A 21,591-nucleotide genomic window follows, 5' to 3' on the forward strand; every position below is an offset into this window, starting at 1 on the left:
TACATAAGACTCATCAGTGACGCTCATATCAAAATAGTTAAAAAGCCAAACAAATACAAAGTTGAAGAGCATTGAGGACCCAAAATTCCAAAAAGTTGTGCCAAATACGTCTAAGAGTGTCTATATGTCTATGTATTGATGTATGATCCTGTCAATGTGTCAATATGTCGACGTGTGAATATTTTAGTATGTTAATGTGTTGATTTGTCAGTGTGTCAATTTGTCAATATGCAAATGTTTCAGTCTGTTAATGTGTAGATCTGTCAATGTGTCAATGTATGAGTCTGTTAATGTGTTCATCTGTCAAATTGTTTATGTTTGAGCCTGGTAATATGTTGATATGTCAGTGTGTCAATATGTCAATGTGTTGATGTATGAGCCTGTCAATGTGTTGATCTATCAGCATGATGACAAATGTGTGTTAACGTGTTGATTTGTCAGTGTGTTGATATGTCAAATTGTTGAAGTGGGAGTCTGGTAATATGTTGATCTGTCAGTGTGTCAATATGTCAATTTGTTGAAGTGGGAGTCTGGTAATATGTTGATCTGTCAGTGTGTGGATATGTCAATTTGTTGAAGTGGGAGTCTGGTAATATGTTGATCTGTCAGTGTGTCAATATGTCAATTTGTTGAAGTGGGAGTCTGGTAATATGTTGATCTGTCAGTGTGTGGATATGTCAATTTGTTGAAGTGGGAGTCTGGTAATATGTTGATTTGTCAGTGTGTCAATATGTCAATGTATCTGTTCAATATGTCATTGTGTTGATGTACGAGTCTTTTAATATGTTGATCTGTCAGTGTGAATCTTTTAATGTGTTAAGTTGATCAATGTGTTAATATGTATATGTGCTGATGTATGGGTCTGTTTATTTGTTGATTTGTCAGTGTGTCAATATGTCAACTTGTTAATGTTTGATTGTGTGTATATGTTGATTTGTCAGTGTGTCAAAATATCAATGTGTTGATGTACCAGTCTGTTAATATGTTGATCTGTCAGTGTATCAATATGTCAGTGTGTTGATGTGTTAAATCTGTTAGTGTGTCAATATGTATATGTGTTGATGTGTGAGTCTGTTAATGTGTTGATCTGTCAATGTGTTGATATATCAAATGTTGATGTATGAGTCAGTTGATGTGTTGATCTGTCAGTGTGTCAATATGTTTATGTGTCGATGTATGAGTGTTAATGTATTGATATATCAGTGTATTAATGTTTGATGTTTGAATCTGTTAATGTGTTAATCTGTCAGTGTGTTTATATGGCAATGCATTGATTTTTAAGTCTCTCAAGGTATCTATATGTCATTGTGTTGATGTATGAGTCTTGTTATATGTAGATCTGTCAGTGTTTTGATGCATGAGTGTTAATGGGTTGATTTGTCAGTGTGTCGGTGTATCAATGTGTAGATGTTTTAGTATGTTAATGTGTTGATATGTTGATGTGTGAGTCTGTTAATGTGTTGATCAGTCAATGTGTTGATATATCAAATGTTGATGTATAAGTCAGTGGATGTGTTGATCTGTCAGTGTTTCAATATGTCAATGAGTCGATATATGAGTCTGTTATTTTTTCTAATCTGTCAGTGTGCCAATATGGTAATGTGTTGATGTATGCATCTGTTTAAGTGTTGATTTGTCAGTGTATCGATATGACAATGTGTTGATGTATGAATATGTTTATGTGTTGATTTGTCAGTGAAGCAATATGCCAATTGATGAGTCTGTTTCGTGTTGATCTGTCAGTTTGTCGATATGTCAATGTGCTGATGTATGAATCTGTAAAAGTGTTAATCTATCAGTGTGTCAATATAGCAATGTGCAAACCTCGACAATAACGCTTGTCCAATTGTCCGGTACCAGAGCGAAAAAAGGTTGGACAAGTAAAAGCTGTATCAAGCTTGTCCGTTGGGACAAGTACAATTATTCTGCAGAAAATAAACTTCATCCAACTTTAATGAACAAAGTATAATTATAAACAACAAACAAACAAAACAAATATTAATTTGACATGTTTCTGTCACGTGGTTTCTGTATTCTGTCTATTCAAATGCAAAACCTTTTTCTTCGACTTGCAATCGATAATTTTTAACTGGTTCTTTGTCAGGTACTTTTTAACAGGTCAAAAGTATACTATTCTCGGAAACCAGTCTTACTGATCCGAATCAATGCTGCGCTTTATAGATAAGGTAACTTTATAGTACAGTTTGTCACCTGGACAGGTTTAGCTCGAAGTTTAAGACAGTTTGGCACCGTAGGACACATATTTAGTAGGAGACAATTTGGGACCAAGACAAATCAGTATCTCATTTTCTTACCTTATTATGTTCTTTTTTAATAAATACCATATGAGTTTTCTCATTGGCAATCAGACCTCATCTTCTTTTTATTGATTGCATTTGAATAAAACTTTTTTCAACTAAAAAAAAATCCAATGAGCAATGATGAGTGTACAGGCCTATCAGATGGTGCCTAATGTTTAGATTCTGACGAGACTGGCATTGGTGAAAACTAGAACCTAAGTCCTGTGACATGACTAGATTTAGTTGTACTTGACTCATATTTTTGAAAAGTATTTCAAAATAAATTCATCAAATTCTATTTTATTATTTAAATTCGTTTTGTTCCTTTAATCAACTTAAAATGTAACAATTTCATTCGGACAAGTTTTGGTATGTACTTGTCCTACTGGACAAGTTGAAAAAAAGTTATTGTAGAGGCCTGATGTGTCGATGCATATATGAGTCTGTTATTGTGTTGATCTGTCTACAATGGTCTAAGTGTGGATACCTCAATGTGTCAGTATATGAGTCTGTTTAAGTGTTGATCTGTCAATGTGTCAATATGTCAATGTGTCAATATGTCAATGTGTAGATCTCTCAAGGAGTTGATGTGTAAAAAGCTTTAGAACTGTCAATGTAGAAATATGTCAATGTGTTAATTTGTCAACTGGTCAATGTGTCCATATGTCTTTGTGTCAATGTTTGAATTTGATCCTCTTTTGATACCTCAATTTTGAGATGATGATCTGATAATTACCTTCAACTACTGGTGCTGCAGGTTCCTGTAAATGGGTGTCAGGAGTTACTTCTTGGGATGTCTTTGACATGACAGTCTACAAAAGAAAAATATGCTATAAACTATCATGCCCTATGTGAAAACTTGTCAAATAGTTTAATACCCCTACAGAAAAAAAAAGTTGAGGGCTAGTTGAGGGCTATGTGGAGGACAGTTGAGGGCTAGCTGTTTTAAGTAAAATAGTTGAGGGCTAGGTGTTGAGCAGCTTTCTTTGGTTACATCTTCTGACATCAGACTCGAACTTCTCTTGAACTGAATTTTAATGCGTATTGTTATGCGTTTACCTTTCTGCATTGGCTAGAGGTATAGGGTGAGGGTTGAGATCTCACAAACATGTTTAACCCCGCCGCATTTTTGCGCCTGTCCCGAGTCAGGAGCCTCTGGCCTTTGTTAGTCTTGTATTATTTTAACTTTTAGTTTCTTATGTACAATTTGGAGTTTAGTATGGTGTTCATTATCACTGAACTAGTATATATTTGTTTAGGGGCCAGCTGAAGGACGCCTCCAGGTGCGTGAATTTCTCGTTGCATTGAAGACCTGATGGTGACCTTCTGCTGTTGTCTGCTCTATGGTTGGGTTGTTGTCTCTTTGACACATTCCCCATTTCCATTCTCAATTTTATAGCTCAACTCAAACTTTGCCAAGCACTGTATGTTTGATAGATGTCGCTCAACTGGCCCTCAACTGAACCTGGCCATTAAGTTGAGAAAGAGTTGAGCAATTGATCTTTGGTTTTCATATAGTTGAGCAAAGTTGAGCATTTAGACTTTGATTTTTTTTGTAGTTGAAGAAAAGTTGAGCAATTGATCTTTGGTTTAACTTTTCATGTAGTTGAGCAAAAGTTGAGCAAAAGTTGAGCAATTAGAAATATGAGCTGGTGATATAAATGTTATGTGCCCATCTGTTTTCAATTTATCTCTGTGTACATGTGTAAAGTACAAGAAGACAGGAAATTTTATTGTAAATGTACACAGAGTTTGAGGCAAAATTAAGGGAAGCACATGTTTTTATACATTTTTCTACAGGTATTTACTTAACTATAACTCATAACATAAAAATAAAAAAACAAACAGTATTTTTTTATTATAAGATATATCAAATATTCAAGATTTTGGTAATTAATAGTTATTATTAGGGGCAAATGTTAAAGGGGTCACACTGTCACAATACCCTAAAAAACCTCAAACAAAGTTAAAATTTGAACTGGGCTTGAGCATACACATGGCAAGCAAAGATGTCTTCTAGCTATCATAAATAAAATAAGAATTTTACAATGGATGTTTACTAATAACTGTATAGACATTGAATAGTGCAGTGTATTCTTCTGATGGCATGACTTTTGGATTAAGGAAGATTGATGTTTTAACAAATATTTATGGAAACATCTTTTGGTAAGTACATTGCATTAGAATTTCCACCATTTTGAATAAGTGTGTATGCACATTTAGTTCAAAATAGTGATATTTAAAGTGTCTTCTTAACTTTTTACAGTGAAGAAAAAATTTAGACAACATATTTATGCATTAATTTATATATTATCAAGTGTGTAAGACAGGAGACATATTTATTGTATTATAAAGAGAATTTGTTTTATAAAGTTTTACTAATATACTAATAATAATATTCTAATACATGTATACTGAATATGGTATAAAACTATAGACATCTGGGGTAAGACTGCCAATAAGACATCTATCCACAAATGACAGATATATATATATATATATATCTTTTTTTTCTTGTTGAACATGTTGAACAACTCTTTCTGTTTTGAGAATTTCAATATATATCTAAATACTTCTCCTTGCATAAAAATTAATATGGCAGCAGCATTAACTAGATTGTATTTACTAGATAACTTTTAACTAGAGTCTCTAAAGAGCCTGTGTCGCTCACCTTGGTCTATGTGCATATTCAACAAACGGACACTCTCCAACATTGTAGACTAGAATAGAATTCACGACAAAAATCAGTTTAGATGATCTCGTATTGCTTATCATTTAGCCTGTTTAGTTTCTCTCTAACTTCTTTAGTTTTTGCTCAAAACACAAAAGAAGATAAACAAAATCCTCATTTAAGGGCTATCCCTCCTATAAAGAGTCAGTCTACTTAACAATATCGGCAAAATCTTAATTGTTAGTAGATCTTGACTAAGGGCGATAAGGGCAATAACTCCAAAAAGAGTCATCTGACCATTTCCTCTATATTGTCTTCATTGTAGATTTTGTTTTGCTGATCATTTTTGCCTAGCTAATTTTCTATCTGTCTAATATAGTTTTAAGATCAGGGATGATTCCAGGTGTTTTCAAATGGGTCCCTTGAACATCAAATTGGGAATTTTCATCCCAATTGGGAATTTTTTAGGCATACAATATAAGACGAAATAATATCCTTTTCCTGTAAAAACGGAAAATGTATAATTTAAAGTTTAACCATGTACACTGATTGAAGAAGTTATTGGATTCAGACCAGGGAAGTTGTAATACATGATCATCATTGCACATGATGCACTATCATCTTAAGGTAGATTCATGGTATACCGCCATCTTGGAGTGTACAATAACAGTACAAAATCGGTCTAGTTATTTGCTTAAATCTGCAAGTTTGGAGACAGATTTGCAATTCAATGGTTAGACTGTTTTTTTCTATTTAAAGAAAACTTGTTAATTAATGGTATTATACAAAATATTTTACCAAATATCATTTTTTTGGTTTTAAAATCTTTTTTTTCAAATGAGCCATTTAAGGGAAATTACTCTTTTAGTACAAAATTTACACTGGGCTAATAGGGAAATTTTTTATTTTTACTTGTAGCAAGAAAACAAGCTCGGTGACACCATGTTTCCTTTTGTTTTCTTAAGACATTTTTTTGTAATTATTTTATTTTTCAAGATGAAACATGTGAAATTACATAATACAGTATTAGACACAAGGTATAAAAAGTTAATTAATACTTATCAGATCGATTAAATCATAATGGTATAACAAGATATAAATATTACAATTGATTTTGTCAATTAAATGCTGCTTCTAACAATTGCCACTTCTGATCCAATTTTATTTTTTGTGTAGGGGTTAAGAAACATACAGAGTATTTTTCTATTGTAATCCAATACTTTAAATATTCTATCCCACCATATTTTGTGGGCAATACACTCTTACATCTACATTTGTATATATAGTATTTAAATAACAACAAGATATTATTAACTGTTTTACTGTTGACAGAATCCTCAGACACACCTAAAATGACCTCTTTTGCACTAAAAGGCAAGAAGATTTCATAATTTCTAATCCAATCTATAATGGATAACCAGAAGTTTTGTGTTACATTACATTCCCAAAAAATGTGAAAAATATTTTCTTTAACTTCTGAACAAAATGTACATCATGTACATAGTTCAGTTTCTTTTAATTTACATTTATATAAAAAGGAATTACATGGTAAAATCCTATGAACAATCTTAAATTGAAAATTTTGTAAAAACGAATTTTTGGTTATAATGAAGGGCATGGAATAAATAGCATTCCAATCTTCAATCTGTAAATTTAAGTCTATTTCCCATTTGTTACGGGAAGAAAGAGATAATACTTTATTATCCTCCAGAAATAAATTATAGAAAAATTTACAAGACTTAGGTTCTTTTTTAACTTTATCTACTAATTTATTTTCAATATTATCAAGTTTAGAACTACCTACTATCCTACTTTTCCATATATTTGGAATAGCACTTAAAATACCATAAAACTCTACAAAATTAGTATTGAAATTATACTTTTTCGCAAATTCTTCATATGAGAATAATGTATTATTATCTGATACCAGATCATTGATGAAAAATATGCAATTTTCAATATATTTACCCTTCAAAATCATCTTGCCATCCATTTTGATGTTTGGATTTAGCCATATGGACTGGGACAGAATATCGGTGTTGTTTTCAACTTTCAGTTTATTTTTCAATTTTGAAAAATTAACCAGGATATCATGCCAAAAGGGATTGACTTTTTTTGCTAAATAAAGCAATCCTTCCTTACTTAAATGTAAAATTTTGTCCCCCCCAAATTTTTGTATATAACTAAGCAGCAACACTTTCCAAGGAGAGTAATTTTGGGGGTCTAGTAATTTATACAGCCAAGACATTTTAACGCTATAACAAAAATAGTAAATATTAGGCATCTTAAGACCGCCATCACAGTGTTCGGACATAACCACTGTTCTTTTCACTTTATCTGGTTTTCCTTTCCATAAAAAATTGAAAAATATATTTTGAATCTCCTTCAAAACCCCATCTGGGGGGTTAGGGAGGACAGTCAGAACTTGAACCAGAATGGGAAGTGCTAAAGTTTTAATCACCACCACCCTCCCAATATATGTTAGTTCTCTATAAGCCCAAGTATTAAGAAGTGACTTGATACTGTTTATCTTGGCTGTAAAATTACATAGAGTCTTATCCCTTTTAGCAAGCTCAAACCATATTCCTAATAGTTTGAACCTCCCAGAAAGCTTCCAAACAAGATTTTTTTCTGGTAAAAGTTTTTCCATACTACCCTTTTTTGACCCAATCCATATGGCCTCAGTTTTGTCAACATTACACCTGAGTCCAGCACATTCTGAAAATTTATCAAACAAATTTAGACATTGATTTAGAGACTTTTGGTCACCATCCAGGACAAGGGAAGAATCATCAGCATATTGACTCAATAAAAATTCTGAGTCATTAATAGTTACTCCAGCAACATCAGGGTCATTTTTAATAGCTGCACTGAGTAGTTCCAAAACTAAAATAAATAGATAAGGAGACAGAGGATCCCCTTGACGAACCCCTCTTTTCAATGAAAAAAAATCTGAAATATATCCGTTGTTTAACACTGCACTAGAGGCATCACAGTAGCATGCCTTAATCCAACTTATAAATGTAAATTTTCTTAAGACATATTATGAAATCTTTCTTCTCACAATTTATTTCAAAATTCTATCTCTTAGAATTTTTTTTATGCACACTAATGTGTTTTTTCATGAACAAACTAACCAAATTTTTGCAATTTCCAACGACTCATAGCTTGAAAAATAGCACGGTGACCCATACTTTTTATTTAATTTTTGAAAAGAGCATAGTAAAATCTTCATTTTGGCAAATTATAAAAAAATTCTGTCTCAAAAAATATATGCTGGTGATCTACCTTAACTTTGGTAAACGAGGCATATTACCAAAATATATATACCAGCTAACATAAACCTAAAGCAAGCAGTTTGGCTATTCATTCGAATTTCAAATTATCTCATAATATATAAGATATATTATATCATATATAAGATTTATATAAGATATCTGTTATATTTAATGCGTTTCGCTCGGTTTTGGTTTGTTACCCCGATTTTGTTTTTTGTCCATGGATTTATGAGTTTTGAACAGCGGTATACTACTGTTGCCTTTATTTATAATATATAAGCTATCTCATTCAATATATGAAATAACTTATATTATTTCATTTTTAAAAGCTATCTTATATATTATATCATATATCATATACTATATGATATGTATTATATTATATGAGATATCATATATCATGTATATATTTAATAAGATATCTTATAAAAGTTTAAAACTTTATTAGATATCTTATATACTTCATAAGATATCATATATACTTTATAAGATATCTTATATAATTTATAAGATATCTTATAAACTTTATTAGATATCAGATATACTTATAAGATATATTATATACTTAATAAGATATGCTATATTCTTTATAATATACCTTGTAAACTTTATAAGATATGTTATATATTTTAAAAGATATCTTATATACTTTATAAGTTATCTTATATACTTTATACTTAGATATCTTAGATACTTTATAAGTTAACTTCTAGAGTTTATAAGAAATCTCATAAAGACTATGAAATATCTTATATTTTTATATAAGATATCTTGTATAGTTTATTTGATATCATATTAAGAAAATTATATACGATATCTTATAAATTATATGAAATATCTTATAATTTATATACGATATCTCTAATAATATATCTTATATCATATATAAGATATCTTAAATTATCTTTTTTATTAGATATCTTATACAAAATAGATATCTTATATAATTAAGAAGATATCTAATATCGATTATAAGATATCTTACATAGTATATAAGATATCTTATAAATATACTTTATATAAGATTTCGTATATAGTTTATAAGATATAACACATAGTTTATAAGATAGCTTATATAATTTATAAGATATCTGATAAAGAAAGTTATGAGATATCTTATAAACTATATAAGATATATTATAAACTAAGTTTAATTTTGGACCCTTTGGACCTTAATGTAGACCAATTTGAAAATAGGACCAAAAGTTGAGAATCTACATATACAGTTAGATTCGGCATATCAAAGACCCCCAATTATTCAATTTTGATGAAATCAAACAAAGTTTAATTTTGGACCCTTTGGGCCCCTTTTTCCCTAAACTGTTGGGACCAAACTCCCAAAATCAATACCAACCTTCCTTTCATGGTCATAAACCTTGTGTTTAAATTTCATAGATTTCTATTTACTTATACTAACGTTATGGTGCGAAAACCAAGAAAAATGCTTATTTGGGCCCCTTTTTGGCCCCTTATTCCTAAACTGTTGGGTCCTAATCTCCCAAAATCAATACCAACCTTCCTTTTGTGGTCATAAACATTGTGTTTAAATTTCATAGATTTCTATTTACTTAAACTAAAGTTATTGTGTGAAAACCAAGAAAAATGCTTATTTGGGCCCTTTATTGGCCCCTTATTCCTAAACTGTTGAAACCAAAACTCCCAAAATCAATCCCAACCTTTCTTTTGTGGTCATAAACCTTGTGTTAAAATTTCATAGATTTCTATTCACTTAAACTAAAGTTATGGTGCGAAAACAAAGAAAATGCTTATTTGGGCCCTTTTTGGCCCCTAATTCCCAAAATGTTGGGACAAAAACTCCCAAAATCAATACCAACCTTCCTTTTATGGTCATAAACCTTATGTTAAAATTTCATAGATTTCTATTCACTTTTACTAAAGTTAGAGTGCGAAAACTAAAAGTATTCAGACGACGATGACGACGACGACGACGCCAACTTGATAGCAATATACGACGAAAATTTTTTCAAAATTTGCGGTCGTATAAAAACACACCCCTGTTTTAGTTACAAAGTGCCGTAACTCAAAAAGTTTTAATTTAATTTTCACCAAAAAGTATACAGATCATTTGATGATCATAAGAAACAACTATGTTAAGTTTCATGAAATTTGGATAAGTCTTACTCAAGTTACGGTGCGACATGTTTAGGCCGGACAGACAAACGGACAGACAGACGGACGGACGGACGGACACCGGACATTTGTATACCATAATACGTCCCGTCAAAATTTTGAAGGGCGTATAAAAACTATATATATGCTCCATTTTGAACACCAATGAGCATAAACAAACTTCTGATTTTTTCGATTTCATTTTTTTTTGCTGCTCTCAACAACGGAAACTCTTTCAATTTTATACTTAACCAAAGCTGGCCAATAACAGTCAAACCATTTTTACTACATTTAACTGTGTCATGCCATTTTCTGATCTTTCAAATGACCATATCTCTCCTTAGTTGATCTCCGTTTTGCCATCAGCAACATATTTAAATTTGAAAAGAATTGGTAGAACATCCCGTACTTTTACATATTATTGTCAATAACAAGTGTGGAAACAGACTAGCGTGAAAAGTATCCAGCATTCTGAGCAATAGTCAGATAATCTCCCCTTTTTTACAAAATACTCAATAACTCAAAATAAAATTTTGAGTCATCACCAAAAAGTATACAGATCTTTAGATTAATATAACAAAGAGGTGTGTAAAGTTTTAAGCAATAATCATAAATTGTTTTTGAGATACGGCGCAACATGTAAAAAAAAAAACTCCCCCTTTTTTACAAAATACTCAATAACTCAAAAATGAAATTTTGAATCATCACCAAAAAGTATACAGATAATGAGATTAATGTTACTAAGAAGTGTGTAAAGTTTTAAACAATAATCAAGAATCGTTTTTGAGATACGGTGCGACATGTGAAAAAGAATCACACCACTGTTTTAGTTACAAAGTGCGGTAACTCAAAAAGTTTAAATCTTATTTTTACCAAAAAGTATACAGATCATTTGACCATCATAAGAAACTACTATATTAAGTTTCATGAAATTTAAATAAGGCGTTCTCAAGTTATGGTGCGACATGTTTACGCTGGACAGACGGACAGACACTGGACATTTGTATACCATAATATGTGGCGTATAAAAAATAAGAGACAGCCAACAGATGAGAACACAGATTTTAAACATTTGTCTTTCACATTTGCCAACATGTATATTAGGCAACAAGCTTGGAATTGTCAACTTACATTGTTAACTGACAAAAATTACTACAATGACATTGAAAACTACAGGCAACTGTTTTATTGTAATTTCTTTGTACCAAGTCTGTTTTGTCTCTTATAATCTGTGAATATCTTTTAAAGTAAGACAAGACTATTTACCTTAAGGAAGTCCATCACTTCTTTCTTCTTCCTTTTTCCCTCTTCATCATCATAGCTGCCTATTTCTACCAGATCATAAGGAGTCTTACCCTGAAATACAATCAAATAATCTTTCATTAATTATACACATATATATCTTTTATTTCAAAAAACTGTAAAACAGTAAATAATAGGTAACTGTTGCATTAATTTTACCTATCAGGGATCTCCATGGCCTGTTAAACGATGGCGCCGCGCCATCGTTCAAATGTCTTGCGCCATCGTAAAATGACCCGCGCCATCGTTCAATTGTCTTCCGCCATCGTTCAAAACTGTAATCGTTTTTATAGCCTGACACCATTTTTTTTATCAATTATAATCAAATGCATGTAATTGCATAACCCTCGGGCTTTTTTTTTTAGTATAATCCAATACAATTCTAACGCCAGAGGGATATCGGGATTAAAATCGCTAATCACTTGTACCTGAGCTTGTACAGGTAGATCAACAAACCAGACAGGAGAATATTATCTGAAGATTCATTTGTCGAATTATTTAACTATGTTTCCGCAAATGCTTATGATAATTCAGATTAAATAAATATATTAATAATCCAGTAACAAAGTTTAACAAGTCGAACACGTACTTTTATTTTGACTTACGCAATCAGCATCCCCCTTTTTAAGAAGTATAAAATAAGACGTAAAACAGTAGTTATTATTTCATCGCAAATAACTCGAGTACTGCTGTATTGTAACAATAATATAGAATTACTTTAAAAGTTAAAAAGTTAAAACTTTTAATATTTCCTGTAAAGAAATATTGTATCGTTATTCCGAATTCATTTCGTAGTTTACAATCAAATTAATACGTCCACGTTTTCGGTTTCTATTCAGACTCGAAAGATGCATGTTGCATATAGCAATAATTGATTTGCTAGATAAAGTCATTACAAAACTTTTCATTTGACAACGTTTGCTTTACAAATCTTTTTAACCTTTTACATAAACTGTACGACTCGTTTTGTCGTTGCTGCAAACCAGCCATACCGGTAATGGGTTCATGACTTCTGAATTTGATAGTGTTCGTGAAAAATAAGCTCCACATGATTTTTAACCCCCATAACAATTACCAAAAATAGCAAGAAAACTACATGGGGACCTTCGTGATAGCTATTGGTCATTCTCGACTAAGGGAAAGGGAGGGGGCATGAAGGCTTGGCCTTTGAAGGGTTACAAACGGCAATTATTGAAAATATATATACTTCTATATAGTATTTATAATGAAAATTCAAATAAATATAATTTAAATAAGCAAGGAATTAGCATGTTCACCTATCCTTATGTGGAGGGATGAAATACTTTCGATCGCGCTACACTGTACAGCGTAGATACGGTTTATGATGGTGAAAGTTCCTCCTTCGTTCAATTTTCATCCATGGAGATCCCTGCCTATACAATGCAGAATGTTGTCTTATTTATATATACTTGAAATAAAAACCAGTGAACCTAAACCAACAACACATATGAAGTGTCATTATAAAGAGATCAATGAATAATATTTGAGATTTTGCTGTTAAAGAAATTATTGAATGATTGGTGTAGGGTGTGTGGGTGAAATGTGATAAGATGGTAGTTATATGTGTTGCTGGAGTATAATCAAATGGTAGTTTTGTTAATAGTGTATAATTGGTGTAAGATGTGTTGCTGGAGTATAAATAAATGGTAGTTTTGTTAGTAGTGTATGATTGGTGTAAGATGTGTTGCCGGAGTATGCTTAGATGGTAGTTTTGATAAAAGTGTATGATTGGTGTAGGGTGTGTTGGTGGAATGTGATTAGATGGTAGTTTTGTTAATAGTGTATAATTGGTGTAAGGGGTATTGGTAGAATGTGATTAGATGGTAGTTTTGTAAACAGTGTATGATTGGTGTAAGATCTGTTGGTGAAATGTGATTAGATGGTAGTAAAGTGTGTTGTTGGAGTATGATTAGATGGTAGTTTTGTTAACTAGTGTATGATTGGTGTGAGGTGCATTAGTGGAATGTGATTAGATGGAAGTAAGATGTGTTGGTGGAGTATGATGAGATGGTCGTTGTGTCAGTAATGTAGGATTGGTGTTAGGTGAGTTGGTGGAGTATGATGAGATGGCAGTTGTGTCAGTAGTGTGGGATTGGTGTTAGGTGTGTTGGTGGAGTATGATGAGATGGTCGTTGTGCCAGTAGTGTAGGATTGGTGTAGGGTGTGTTGGTAGAGTATGATGAGATGGTAGTTGTATCAGTAGTGTAGGATTGGTGTTAGGTGTTTTCGTGGAGTATGATGAGATGGTAGTTGTGTCAGTAGTGTAGGATTGGTGTAGGGTGTGTTGGTAGAGTATGATGAGATGGTTGTAGTGTCAGTAATGTAGGATTGGTGTTAGATGTGTTTGTAGAGTATGAGATGGAAGTTGTGTCAGTAGTGTAGGATTAGTGTAAAGTGTGTTGGCAGAGTATGATGAGATGGTAGTTGTGTCAGTAATGTCGGATTGGTGTTAGGTGTGTTGGTAGAGTATGATGAGATGGTGGTAGTGTCAGTAATGTAGGATTGGTGTTAGGTGTGTTGGTGATGTATGATGAGATGGTAGTTGTGTCAGTAATGTAGGATTTGTGTTAGGTTTTTTGGTGGAGTATGATGAGATGGTAGTTGTGTCAGTAATGTAGGATTGGTGTTAGGTGTGTTGGTGGAGTATGATGAGATGGTAGTTATGTTAGTAGTATATGATTGATGTAGGGTGTGTTGGTAGAGTATCATGAGATGGTTGTTGTGTCAGTAGTGTAGGATTGGTGTTAGGTGTGTTGGTGGAGTATGATGAGATGGTAGTTGTGTCAGTAGTGTAGGATTGGTGTTAGGTGTGTTGGTGGAGTATAATTAGATGGTCGTTGTGTCAGTAATGTAGGATTGGTGTTAGGTGTGTTGGCGGAGTATGATGAGATGGTTGTTGTATCAGTAGTGTAGGATTGGTGTTAGGTGTTTTGGTGGAGTATGATAAGATGGTAGTTGTGTCAGTAATGTAGGATTGGTGTTAGGTGTGTTGGTGGAATATGATGAGATGGTAGTTGTGTCAGTAGTGTAGGATTGGTGTTAAGTGTGTTGGTGATGTATGATGAGATGGTTGTTGTATCAGTAGTGTAGGATTGGTGTAGGGTGTGTTGGTAGAGTATAATGAGATGGTAGTTGTGTCAGTAATGTAGGATTGGTGTTAGGTGTGTTGGTGGAATATGATGAGATGGTAGTTGTGTCGGTAATGTAGGATTGTTGTAGGGTGTGTTGGTAGAGTATGATGAGATGGTTGTTGTGTCAGTAGTGTAGGATTGGTGTTAGGTGTTTTGCTAGAGTATGATGAGATGGTAGTTGTGTCAGTAATGTAGGATTGTTGTAGGGTGTGTTGGTAGAGTATGATGAGATGGTTGTTGTGTCAGTAGTGTAGGATTGGTGTTAGGTGTTTTGCTAGAGTATGATGAGATGGTAGTTGTGTCAGTAATGTAGGATTGGTGTAGGATATGTTGGTAGAGCATGATGAAATGGTTGTTGTGTCAATAGTGTAGAATTGGTGTTAGCTGTGTTGGTGGAGTATGATGAGATGGTCGTTGTGTCAGTAGTGTAGGATTGGTGTTAGGTGTGTTGGTGGAGTATGATGAGATGGTTGTAGTGTCAGTAATATAGGATTGGTGTTAGGTGAGTTGGTAGAGTATCATGAGTATGATGAGATGGTAGTTGTGTCAGTAATGTAGGATTTGTGTTAGGTGTGTTGGTGGAATATGATGAGATGGTAGTTGTGTCAGTAGTGTAGGATTGGTGTTAGGTGTTTTGGTGGAGTATGATGAGATGGTAGTTGTGTCAGTAATGTAGGATTGGTGTTAGCTGTGTTGGTGGAGTATGATGAGATGGTAGTTGTGTCAGTAATGTAGGATTGGTGTTAGGTTTGTTGGTGATGTATGATGAGATGGTAGTTGTGTCAGTAGTGTAGGATTGGTGTTAGGTGTTTTGGTGGAGTATGATGAGATGGTAGTTGTGTCAGTAATGTAGGATTGGTGTTAAGTGTGTTGGTGATGTATGATGAGATGGTTGTTGTATCAGTAGTGTAGGATTGGTGTAGGGTGTGTTGGTAGAGTATGATGAGATGGTAGTTGTGTCAGTAATGTAGGATTGGTGTTAGGTGTGTTGTTAGGTTGAGATCAAGTGAAAACTGTCTGACAGCCATGAGGACCTTGCAAGGTACGCACATACTAAATATAGTTAAACTTTTACTTATAAAAGATAATTTAACATTACAAACATTTTTTTTTTCAAGTAGTCACTGAACCATGAAAATGAGGTCAAGGACATTGGACATGTGACTGGCGGAAACTTCGTAACATGAGGCATCCATATACAAAGTATGAAGCATCAAGGTCTTCCTCCTTCTAAAATATAAAGCTTTTAAGAAGTGCTTGATCACTATCCCTATTCCGGGCTTTCTGAGATTAAAGTCGCAGGCTCGACAAAAAATAAAGTTTTAAGGGGGCTCACAGGTCTAAATCATTTTTTTAATTTAAAAAAAATGGGGTCACTGTTCATTTACGCTCACAATCTGCCTTCGAAAGAAGTATACATTTTTGTTAATGTCCTTTTTTCTGTTGACCTAATAGGGGAAATAGTTGTAATATCGAAATAAAAAAAGAACTAAATTTTGTAATATCGAAATAAAACTAGAGGCTCTAAAGAGCCTGTGTCGCTCACCTTGGTCTATGTGAATATTAAAGGAAGCAGATGGATTCATGACAAAATTGTGTTTTGGTGATGGTGATGTGTTTGTACATCTTACTTTACTGAACATTCTTGCTGCTTAAAATTATCTCTATCTATAATGAACTTGGCCCATTAGTTTCAGCGGAAAATGTTAGTAAAAATTTACAAATTTTATGAAAATTGTTAAAAATTGACTATAAAGAACAATAACTCCTAAGGGGGTCAATTGACCATTTCGGTCATGTTGACTAATTTGTAAATCTTACTTTGCTGAACATTATTGTTGTTTACAGTTTATCTCTATCAATAATAATATTCAAGATAATGACCAAAAACAGCAAAATTTCCTTAAAACTAACAATTCAGGGTCAGCAACCCAACAACGGGTTGTCCGATTCATCTAAAAATTTCAGAGCAGATAAATGTTGACCTGATAAACAATTTTACCCCATGTCAGATTTGCTCTAAATGCTTTGGGTTTTGAGTTATAAGCCAAAAACTGCATTTTACCCCATGTTATATTTTTAGCCATAGCGGCCATCTTGGTTGGATGGCCGGGTCACCGGACACATTTTTCAAACTACTAACCCAAAAGATGATTGTTGCCAAGTTTGGATTAATTTGGCCCAGTAGTTTCAGAGGAGAAGATTTTTGTAAAAGATTACTAAGATTTACGAAAAATGGTTAAAAATTGACTATAAAGGGCAATAACTCCTAAAGGGGTCAACTGACCATTTCAGTCATGTTGACTTATTTGTAAATCTTACTTTGGTGAACATTATTGCTGTTTACAGTTTATCTCTGTCTATAATAATATTCATGATAATAACCAAAAAAAGAAAAATTTCCTTAAAATTACTAATTCAGGGCCAGCAACCCAACAACAGGTTGTCCGGTTCATCTGAAAATTTCAGAGCAGATAGATCTTGAACTGATAAACAATTTTACCCCCATGTCAGATTTGTTCTAAATGCTTTGGGTTTTGAGTTATAAGCCAAAAACTGCATTTTACCCCCATGTTCTATTTTTAGCCGTGGCGGCCATCTTGGATGGTTGGCCGGGTCACCGGACACATTTTTTAAACTACATACCCCAAAGATGATTGTGGCCAAGTTTGGATTAATTTAGCCCAGTAGTTTCAGAGGAGAAGATTTTTGTAAAAGATTACTAAGATTTACGAACTAGAGGCTCTAAAGAGCCTGTGTCGCTCACCTTGGTCTATGTGACTATTAAACAAAGGAAGCAGATGGATTCATGACAAAATTGTATTTTGGTGATGGAGATGTGTTTGTACATCTTACTTTACTGAACATTCTTGCTACTTACAATTATCTCTATCTATAATGAACTTGGCCCAGTAGTTTCAGTGGAAAATGTTAGTTAAAATTTACAAATTTTATGAAAATTGTTAAAAATTGACTACAAAGGACAATAACTCCTTAGGGGTCAATTGACCATTTCCGTCATGTTGACTTATTTGTAAATCTTACTTTGCTTAACATTATTGATGTTTACAGTTTATCTCTATCTATAATAATATTCAAGATAACAACCAAAAACAGCAAAATTTCCTTAAAATTACCAATTCAGGGGCAGCAACCCAACAACAGGTTGTCAGATTCATCTGAAAATTTCAGGGCAGATAGATCTTGACCTGATAAACAATTTAACCCCCTGTCAGATTTGCTCTAAAGGCTGCGGTTTCAGAGTTATAAGCCAAAAACTGCATTTTACCCCTATGTTCTATTTTTAGCCATGGCGGCCATCTTGGTTGGTTGGCCAGGTCACGGGACACAATTTTTAAACTAGATACCCCAATGATGATTGTGGCCAAGTTTGGTTTAATTTGGCCCAGTAGTTTCAGAGGAGAGGATTTTTGTAAAAGATAACTAAGATTTACGAAAAATGGTTAAAAATTGACTATAAAGGGCAATAACTCCTAAAGAAATCAACATACCATTTTGGTTTTGTTGACTTATTTGTAGATCTTACTTTGCTGAACATTTTTGCTGTTTACAGTTTATCTCTATCTATAATAATATTCAAGATAATAACCAAAAACAGCAAAATGTCCTTAAAATTACCAATTCAGGGGCAGCAACCTATCAACGGGTTGTTCAATTCATCTCAAAATTTCAGGGCAGATAGATCTTGACCTGATAAACAATTTTACCATTGTCAGATCTGCTCTAAATACTTTGGTTTTTGAGTGATAAGCCAAAAACTGCATTTTACCCCTATGTTCTATTTTTAGCCATGGCGGCCATCTTGGTTGGTTGGCCAGGTCACCGGACACAATTTTTTAACAAGATACCCCAATGATGATTGTGGTCAAGTTTGGTTTAATTTGGCCCAGTAGTTTCAGAGGAGAAGATTTTTGTAAAAGATGACTAAGATTTACGAAAAATGGTTAAAAATTGACTATTAAGGGCAATAACTCCTAAAGGGGTCAACAGACCATTTTGGTCCTGTTGACTTATTTGTAGATCTTACTTTACTGAACATTTTTGCTGTTTACAGTTTATCTCTATCTATGATAATATTCAAGATAATAACCAAAAACAGCAAAATTTCCTTAAAATTATCAATTCAGGGGCAGCAACCTATCAACGGGTTGTTCAATTCATCTCAAAATTTCAGGGCAGATAGATCTTGACCTGATTAACAATTTTACCCCATGTCAGATTTGCTCTAAATGCTTTGATTTTTGAGTTATAAGCCAAAAACTGCATTTTACCCCTATGTTCTATTTTTAGCCATGGCGGCCATCTTGGTTGGTTGGCCGGGTCACCGGACACAATTTTTAAACTAGATACCCTAATAATGATTGTGGCCAAGTTTGGTAAAAATTGGCCCAGTAGTTTCAGAGGAGAAGATTTTTGTAAAAGCTAACGACGACGACGACGGACGACGGACGCCGGACGCCGGACGCCGGACGCCAAGTGATGAGAAAAGCTCACTTGGCCCTTCGGGCCAGGTGAGCTAAAAATGGTTAAAAATTGACTATAAAGGGCAATAACTCCTTAAGGGGTCAACTGACCATTTCGGTCATGTTGACTTATTTGTAAATCTTACTTTGCTGAACATTATTGCTGTTTACAGTTTATCTCTATCTATAATAATATTCAAGATAATAACCAAAAACAGCAAAATTTCCATAAAATTACCAATTCAGGGGCAGCAACCCAACAACGGGTTGTCCGATTCATCTGAAAATTTCTGGGCAGATAGATCTTGACCTGATAAACAATTTTACCCCGTGTCAGATTTGCTCTAAATGCTTTGATTTTTGAGTTATAAGCCAAAAACTGCATTTTACCCCTGGCCTATATTTAGCCGTGGCAGCCATCTTGGTTGGATGGCCGGGTCACCGGACACATTTTTTAAACTACATACCCCAAAGATGATTGTGTCCAAGTTTGGATTAATTTAGCCCAGTAGTTTCAGAGGAGAAGATTTTTGTAAAAGATTACTAAGATTTACCAAAAATGGTTAAAAATTGACTATAAAGGGCAATAACTCCTTAAGGGGTCAACTGACCATTTCGGTCATGTTGACTTATTTGTAAATCTTACTTTGCTGAACATTATTGCTGTTTACAGTTTATCTCTATCTATAATAATATTCAAGATAATAACCAAAAACAGCAAAATTTCCATAAAATTACCAATTCAGGGGCAGCAACCCAACAACGGGTTGTCCGATTCATCTGAAAATTTCTGGGCAGATAGATCTTGACCTGATAAACAATTTTACCCCGTGTCAGATTTGCTCTAAATGCTTTGATTTTTGAGTTATAAGCCAAAAACTGCATTTTACCCCTGGCCTATATTTAGCCGTGGCAGCCATCTTGGTTGGATGGCCGGGTCACCGGACACATTTTTTAAACTACATACCCCAAAGATGATTGTGTCCAAGTTTGGATTAATTTAGCCCAGTAGTTTCAGAGGAGAAGATTTTTGTAAAAGATTACTAAGATTTACCAAAAATGGTTAAAAATTGACTATAAAGGGCAATAACTCCTTAAGGGGTCAACTGACCATTTCGGTCATGTTGACTTATTTGTAAATCTTACTTTGCTGAACATTATTGCTGTTTACAGTTTATCTCTATCTATAATAATATTCAAGATAATAACCAAAAACAGCAAAATTTCCATAAAATTACCAATTCAGGGGCAGCAACCCATCAACGGGTTGTCCGATTCATCTGAAAATTTCTGGGCAGATAGATCTTGACCTGATAAACAATTTTACCCCATGTCAGATTTGCTCTAAATGCTTTGGTTTTTGAGTTATAAGCCAAAAACTGCATTTTACCCCTATGTTCTATTTTTAGCCATGGCGGCCATCTTGGTTGGTTGGCGGGGTCACCGGACACATTTTTTAAACTAGATACCCCAATGATGATTGTGGCCAAGTTTGGTTAAATTTGGCTTAGTAGTTTCAGAGGAGAAGATTTTTGTAAAAGTTAACGACGACGGACGCAGGACGACGACGGACGCAGGACGACGACGGACGACGGACGCAAAGTGATGGGAAAAGCTCACTTGGCACTTCGGGCCAGGTGAGCTAAAAAGAACTAAATTACAGAAATCGCTTAAATTTTACAGTTATTTAGTTTATGTACAGCTTTTTCGAAAACAACAATAAACTAGAGGCTCTAAAGAGCCTGTGTCGCTCACCTTGGTCTATGTGACTATTAAACAAAAGAAGCAGATGGATTCATGACAAAATTGTATTTTGGTGATGTTGGTGTGTTTGTACAAATTTTATAAAAATTGTTGAAAATTGACTATAAAGGACAATAACTCCTTAAGGGGTCAATTGACCATTTCGGTCATGTTGACTTATTTGTAAATCTTACTTTGCTGAACATTATTGCTGTTTACAGTTTATCTCTATCTATAATAATATTCAAGACAATAACCAAAAACAGCAAAATTTCCTTAAAATTACCAATTCAGGGGCAGCAACCCAACAACGGGTTGTCCGATTCATCTGAAAATTTCGGGGCAGATAGATCTTGACCTGATAAACAATTTAACCCATGTCAGATTAGCTCTAAACGCTTTGGTTTTTGAGTTATAAGCCAAAAACTGCATTTTACCCCTATGTTCTATTTTTAGCCATCTTGGTTGGATGGCTGGGTCATCGAACACATTTTTTAAACTAGATACCCCAAAGATGATTGTAGATAAGTT

At 33.6% G+C, this 21,591-nt stretch overlaps 1 protein-coding gene across 1 annotated transcript in view; it reads right to left on the minus strand.

Annotated features, from left to right (window-relative positions):
* The window catches only part of LOC139494781 (uncharacterized), a 100,500-nt gene that overhangs the window by 39,171 nt on the left and 39,738 nt on the right, over positions 1 to 21,591 (minus strand). Inside the window, exons 8-9 of the mRNA XM_071282973.1 lie at positions 11,646 to 11,735; positions 3,037 to 3,112 (exon numbers count right to left, since the gene is read on the minus strand). Coding sequence (XP_071139074.1) covers positions 3,037 to 3,112; positions 11,646 to 11,735 — 166 coding nt within the window. The remainder of the gene's footprint in view (positions 1 to 3,036; positions 3,113 to 11,645; positions 11,736 to 21,591) is intronic.

The sequence above is a fragment of the Mytilus edulis genome, chromosome 11, assembly GCF_963676685.1.
Source record: "Mytilus edulis chromosome 11, xbMytEdul2.2, whole genome shotgun sequence".
Classification (NCBI taxonomy): Eukaryota; Metazoa; Mollusca; class Bivalvia; order Mytilida; family Mytilidae; genus Mytilus; species Mytilus edulis.